Source organism: Silurus aristotelis (assembly GCF_946808225.1).
Source record: "Silurus aristotelis genome assembly, chromosome: 22".
Classification (NCBI taxonomy): Eukaryota; Metazoa; Chordata; class Actinopteri; order Siluriformes; family Siluridae; genus Silurus; species Silurus aristotelis.
In genome coordinates, this window is record NC_139595.1 from 581,678 (window position 1) to 589,177 (window position 7,500).

At 41.1% G+C, this 7,500-nt stretch overlaps 1 protein-coding gene and 1 pseudogene across 2 annotated transcripts in view; both read left to right on the plus strand.

Moving 5' to 3' along the window:
• Positions 1–7,500, plus strand: part of LOC310717861 — a 91,104-nt pseudogene that overhangs the window by 81,896 nt on the left and 1,708 nt on the right. The gene's annotated exons all lie outside the window — the stretch shown is intronic.
• grk7a (G protein-coupled receptor kinase 7a) overlaps positions 1–7,500 on the plus strand; it is a 9,513-nt gene that overhangs the window by 447 nt on the left and 1,566 nt on the right. Inside the window, exons 1-3 of the mRNA XM_083525130.1 lie at positions 1–531; positions 822–1,259; positions 6,348–6,622. The exon at positions 1–531 is cut by the window's left edge and continues 447 nt beyond it. Coding sequence (XP_083381256.1) covers positions 1–531; positions 822–1,259; positions 6,348–6,622 — 1,244 coding nt within the window. The remainder of the gene's footprint in view (positions 532–821; positions 1,260–6,347; positions 6,623–7,500) is intronic.

The window sequence follows — 7,500 nt, forward strand, 5'->3', positions numbered from 1 at the left end:
GATGAGAAGGAGCTGAGAAAACGACGCCAAAGTCTCTCTCTTCCCAAACCAGCAAACTGTGAGTCCATCAAGGCGTCTATCGGACAAGACTTCGAGTCCCTGTGTGAACTTCAGCCCATTGGGAAGAAACTCTTCCGGCTGTTTCTGAACGAGACGCCCGAGTACGCCGTTGCAGCAGAGTTCCTGGACGAGCTGAATGACTGGGAACTGGCCGAAGGAGCTGCCAAGGACAAAGCCTGCACCAACATCATCAACCAATTCTGCAAAGAAGGATCCAAGAGCTTTCTGTCCTGTCTGATCGGAGAAACGTTGGAGAAGTGCAAAGCCGTGACGGAAAAAGATTTCGAAGTGGTGATGGTGGGACAAGTGAAAGAGGGTGTCAAAGAGTTCCTTAAAGACAAGCCGTTTATGGAGTACACCCTGAGCCCGTTCTTTGAAAAGTTCCTGCAGTGGAAGGAGTATGAGAAGCAGCCCATCAGTGAGAAATACTTCTATGAATTCAGGACACTCGGGAAAGGAGGATTCGGGGAGGTAAGGTACCACGACTGAATCGCATTAAATCCTGATGGAAGTCTGAGGAGATCTTTAGGATGTTAAAGGTAGAAGGTAGGTTTCTGAAGGAGAACGTATTGATGAATGGATGCTTTGTGGTTGCATAATATTTCTCACAGGTCCCTGCCAAGGGACAAACTGAGGAACCTTCAGACCACAATTATGTCCTACAAAACAAGGGTTAGAATCCATGGTGAAGAACGTTTAATGAAAAACTTGTTTTTAAAAGATGTATTTATCTTCATGTAAAAAAAAATTGTGTGTTCCAGGTTTGTGCAGTGCAGGTGAAGAACACCGGTCAGATGTATGCCTGCAAGAAGCTGTGCAAGAAACGCCTGAAAAAGAAGCAAGGTGAAAAAATGGCTCTGCTGGAGAAGAAACTCCTGGAGAAGGTGAACAGCCCGTTCGTCGTCAGCCTGGCGTACGCCTACGAAACCAAAACCCACCTGTGCTTGGTGATGACGCTGATGAACGGCGGCGACCTCAAATACCACATCTACCACATCGGTGAGAAGGGCATCAAGATGGACCGCATCATTTATTACAGCGCTCAGATCACAACAGGAATGCTGCATCTACACGCCATGGACATCGTGTATCGAGATATGAAGCCAGAAAACGTTCTCCTGGACAGCCAGGGCCAGTGCCGGCTCTCGGATCTTGGCCTGGCCATCGAGCTTCCTCCTGAAAAAACCACCACGCAGAAGGTCAGACTGCTTTCAAATCTGCTGCTTGTTTAGTGGGAACTTTCAGGATTCAGGTGTTAAGATCTAAATGTGTAGCTCATTAGGTTCAGGTTAAAAATAAACACATAATTGATGAGATTTATATTTAAAGCATTTATTTAATTATCGAAGCTCATGAGGGTTTATTTTGTGTAACACGTTCACCCCTGTGGAATGTTCTTGTGAAATGTTTCCACATGCCTTCAGCAGGAAGTTGCATCATCATCTGAATTTATTAGAGATTAGGGAAAAAGAAAAGCCAGAACTTTTATTCTGATTACAGAATATTGCATTAAAGACTAATGAAATTGTTTTGATTTTCACAAACACCACAGCAGATTGATCACTTTATTCATCTCAGAGGGAAAGTCACAAGGTCACCAGAGGTCAAATTTTAACCTCATGTCTAACAAAAGCACTAAATACTGACTATTCATTAAACTATAAGCAAATGATACACGTCACGACTAAACTCACGATTTCAGGGTTTTCTGAAATAATTTTCCAGCTCTGCATGACCTCAAGTGACCCCTAATTACCTTTAATTACCTAAATAACCTCCAACAACCCCGACACACACACACACACACACACACACACACACACACACACACACACACACACACACACACACACACTCATAGAAATGTTTTACTGAAACGCTCAATCTTTTTTGTTGAGATTCTGATAAAAAAAAAAAAAGAACAGAAAAAGGATAAAAAATGTGAGGGAGATTAAACATGTAATTGTGACGTCAGATAAAGATGAAGATTAGCAGCCTTGTTGCAAAACTTTATTCCTTCATTCAGGATATTTTATAAATTTTTTCCAAGGTGAATCTGGTGTAGGTTCTGAACGAGCTATTTTTACAGCAGCCAGACTAGCAGACGAGCAGACGAGCAGACTAGCAGACGAGCAGACTAGCAGACGAGCGGACGAGCAGACTAGCAGACGAGCGGACGAGCAGACTAGCGGACGAGCGGACGAGCAGACTAGCGGACGAGCGGACGAGCAGACTAGCGGACTAGCAGACGAGCATATTCTTGAGTAACCAGTGATTAGCGAAAGAAAACAAACATCACAAATGATCAAATAGAAATAAAAAAGTTCCTGTTAGAGCAGCACAACAGATCTCCTCCACAAACCATTAAAACGGATTCTCACATAATCAATTCACATGATGACAGTGCTAATTTTAATTCTCTTAATGGTGTGTGAAATCAATTAATTCCAACTAAAAACTAAAACTACACTAAATTTACCAAACACTAAGAAAAACAATTATTACAAGTCTTGTAATAGTTTATTGTATAACAATAAACAAGTCTTGTGCATCTCCTGTTACACAGTTGTGGAAATAAAGTGATCCGAAGCTAAACTAGCGGTGTAGCAAGATTAGCATCAGATAGTTAGCATTGTTACAGTGCAGCATCACAGAAAAATCAGTTGTTAGCACATGCTAAGTACTTTAGCATGTAGCATGTGCTAGCAGAATTCTTTTATTGGGCTAAAACGAGAGTGTGTTTCGGGTTACACGTCTCTGTAAGCTCATTTAGCCGGAGTTCTCTTCACAAACCTGATCCTCTTACTTAAGACGACTTAACAACAAATCCAGCTTTGAGCCGTGTGTGTGTGTGTGTGAGTGTGTGTGTGTGTGTGTGTGTGTGTGTGAGAGAGAGAAAAATGATGGCGAAGCTGTAAGCACTCGTAGAGGAAGAACCTCATTTACACATTCACTCAGAACTCTGAATTGTTTTCATGCAGATGTGAACACGGCTTTTTTGAGTCGAACGTGAGAAATGAGAAACAGGCAACTCAGGATTACAGTTAAACCAGTTACGACTCGTGTCTGAGGATGAGGCAGGGCTCAGGGACCTGTCATTAACATTTACATAAAAGGTCAAAGTCTTTTAGTAGCAGAAGAGAATGAACTGAAGTGTGTGATTGGTGTCACAGTGCTGTTTCATAACCAGAGGTCATGTGACCACACTTAGCTTACAGAGACATAGAAAGAAAGAAAGAAAGAAAGAAAGAAAGAAAGAAAGAAAGAAAGAAAGAAAGAAAGAAAGAAAGAAAGAGAGAGAGATGCAGCATATATTTTTATTGTTTTTATATTTTTACTTTAACAACACTAAAAAATAAAACTGTTTTTGTACAATTTCAAAAAAATAGGCCACGGTGTAAAATGTAAATAAAACCAGAAAGCAATAATTTTCTCATTTATAAATCTATATTTTATTCACAATAAAACATATCAAATGTTAAACTATGTGCCATTTTAAGGGTAAAAGGTCTTTATGAATTTATTGGCTGGAACAAGTCTGTTATAGAACCGTGTTTCCCGCTGTGTAGCATCACGTCTTCTGTCTGTATACATCTGGGAGCTGAGGAGATCAGCTGCTGAAGTTTTGGAGAGGAATGTTCTCCCATGTGTGTCTGATACAGGATTCTGGCTGCTTAACAGTTCTGGGTTTCCTTTGCTGTGTTTTTTGTTTAATGATGCACCAAATGTTTAATAAATGATGAAAGTTCTAGACTGCAGACAGGCAGTTCAGCACCCAGACTCTTCTACTACAAAGTCATTCTACAGTAAGAGATGCAGTTAGCAGAGTTTTACTCTAATATACAAGACCTTTCCTGAAAAAGACGTTTTCTGGATGGAAGCATTTATTGCTTTTAAACCTGTATATAACATTCAGCATTGATGGATCCTTTCCAAATGTGCAAGCTGCCCATTCCACAGGCACTAATGCACAACCATACCATTAAAGATGTGGCTTTTTGAACTAAGCGCTGATAGAAAGCCAGATGGTCCTTCTCCTCTTTAGTCCGGAGGTTGTGGTGTCCATGGTTTCCACAAAGAAAATGAAAATTTTGATTCATCTGACCACGGAACATTTTTCCACTTTGCCTCAGTACATTCTAAATGAACTTTGGTTTAGAGAGGATGGTGGTGTTTCTGGACCATGTTTACACATGCCTTCTTCTTTACATGATAGAGATTTAACATGCATTTGTGGATGACATGCAAACTGTGTGCACAGACAATGATTTCTGGAGGTGTTAATGATCCCAGGCAGTGATTCTCCATTGCAGAATCATGACTTTTAAATGCAGTGGCCCCTGAGGGCCCAAAGATCACATCCATACAAAATTGATTTTCACCCTCGTTCCTTGTGCACAGAGATTTCTCCAGACTCTTTGAAACTTTTAATAATAGTACATTCTGTAAATGATGAGATATTCAACTGTTTTGCAATCTGATGTTGAGGAACATTTTTCTGAAATTGTTCCACAGTTTCTAGACACAGTTTTTCACAGACTGGTGAAGCTCCGCCCATCTTTACTTCTGAGAGACGCTTCCTCTATTAGATACACTATTTATACTTAATCATCTTATTGACCTGCTGTTAGTTAAACTCATTAGTTACTAGATGTTTCTCCAACTGTTTAATTGTAACAACCCCTGCAGACTTTTGTTTCCCCGTCCCAACATTTTTTGAGACGTGTTGCAGCCGTCAAAAAAAAAAAGAAAAAAATGGCACAATTCCTCAGTTTCAACATCTGATATGTTTTCTATGTTCTAACGTGAATAAATTATGGGTTTATGAGATCTGTAAATCATCGCATTCTGTTTTTATTTACATTTTACACAAAGTCCCATTTCTTTTTAGAATTTGGGTTGTTTTAAAAATGTATGGAAATGTGGAAAAACGTGAAAAAAAACGTGAAAAGTGGGCACACTGAGAAATCACAACTGATCAGCTTCATATTGTGATTTTGCGTGTGATTTTGCGTATGTGTGTGCGGTGGTTTTTCAACCTGGTTTTAAACGTGTAAATGATTATGCACAGGAACAACGTTTCCCACGGGCCTCAGTGAACCATGTCACGTGTTTGTTTGCTCACCAGATTTACCTTCACGTTAATTAGCAGGTGTATATGAACTCATGGATCATGTTTTCTCGTTAGTGTTGTTCCATTTCCTCGGAGCAGTTTGAGTTTTCTTGTTTTACGTTTATTTGTGTGTAATATTTGTGTGTATGTTTGTCCTTGTGTGCGCTTCCTCATGAACATCACATGACCTGAGTTTTATTTATTGTGCAGACCTGGCAACCCTGAGCTACAGCACATCATTTAACACATTAAACACAAGTTTTATGATATTTTAGATTTTTTCAGAGGACCCACAAGCCACAGTCGAGCAAAAACCAAAAACAGAATGTGGTGTGTTCTCACACTTTCACACTTTTATACGTGATTCCGATGTTATTATAGGCCTTGACACTGTTTCACTGCAACTACATTAACTGTATAATTAACCGTTTCAGCACGTCGACTTTTACACGTTTACACCTCGGGTTTCTCCTCACACAAAGACAGAGTGATGAGAACACCTCGGGGTCAGAGCGATAAACTGCGCCAGTGCCAGGAAAATTCAGCGCCGTTTTATTTTTAGACGTAGTGCCTCGAGTCAGATGCACAGTACATTCGTGATTCATTCCTGACTCTGACCCCGATCCTGACCTCGCCCTCAGACCCCGATCCTGACCTTGCTCTCTGACCCCGATCCTGCCCTCTCCCTCAGACCCCGATCCTGACCTCGCTCTCTGACCCCGATCCTGCCCTCTCTCTCAGACCCCGATCCTGACCTCGCTCTCAGACCCCAATCCTGACCTCGCTCTCTGACCCCGATCCTGCCCTCTCCCTCAGACCCCGATCCTGACCTCGCTCTCTGACCCCGATCCTGACCTCGCCCTCTGACCCCGATCCTGACCTCGCCCTCTGACCCCGATCCTGCCCTCGCCCTCTGACCCCGCTCCTGACCTCGCTCTCTGAGCAAAATCTGCATTTATTACAGAAAATTCTAATTTCATTAGAATAGACTTTGATCACTGCAGGAAGCTGCTTTCATCGTTCATTGTTTAAAACAGAACAATTCTGTGAAATCTTTTTCATCAATCTTTAAAATAGCTGAGAAAACATTTTTTTTAAATTAAAAGGAAATGGAAACATTATGATTTCACTCATTTTTAATTCTAATCTTTCTCTCTCTCTCTCTCTCTCTCAGGCCGGGACGGGGGCATACATGGCTCCGGAGGTCCTGACCGAGACGCCGTACAGGACGTCGGTAGACTGGTGGTCCCTGGGGGTCAGTATTTATGAGATGGTGACGGGTTACACGCCGTTCAGGGGCCCAGACGGCAAAAAAGTGGACAAAGATGAAGTGAAAAGGCGCATCATTAACGACGAGCCGGTTTTTGAGCACACAAACTTCGACCCTCCCACCAAAGACCTCATCTTGCAGTTCCTGAAGAAGAACGTGGACGAACGCCTCGGCTGCAAGTAAGAGACCGAGCTCAGGATCATAGGGAGCTGAGAGGAGCAGAGAGATCATCAGAATAATACAATTATATGAGATTATATATTAATTTATATGCCAATTAATGCAGCAGGTTTCAGTTTCGTGATTGTGATCATGTGACCCTGCAAACAGACACCTGATATTTGGCACATGGTCCATTTTTTTCTGAGACCTGAGTTTCTGTATAAAACTCCTGAACCTTCTACTGATCGAAGTCAGGACTTTCAGACCGTGAAATTTCAGGTGAATCCGGGATCAGTTTTAGGGTAAAAGTTCACTTATAAATTTAATCTGTTCATAACGTTTAGTTTATTTAGAGTTGTGATGATGTTTGCATCTGGATCTGCCTGATTTGTGTAATTTACAGCATTAAGAGCGCAATCGCTTCTGCAGAACATTGTTTAATTGTTTGAATGAAAAATAATATCTGAAATAAATCTTTAAGTGCGATGAGAAACATCCCGAATTGACGTTATTCCTGATACACAAAACAATTTATCAGACACATTTACATATTCAGTCCACAAAACACGAAACCCCTGGAAATAAACGCTCTGCATCTGGACTTTATTTCTACCATCTTTGTTTGTTTTAACAACATTTTCATCATAAATAAATGACATGTAAAACTTGACTTGTATTAGATCACATGGCAAATGTTATGGTATGTCTGTGTGTTCGTTTCTTCATAATGCAACATAAAATCTGTGTTTTTAAGGTTCAAACATCAAATATTGACAGAAACAGACTTTTACTAGAGTCTCTGATAAATGTGGCACGTTCCTGACCATGACCATGTGTTCCTACTTCCACAGAAAGTAGTAGGACACCTGCATCCTGTCAGTAAAGGCAGGAGACA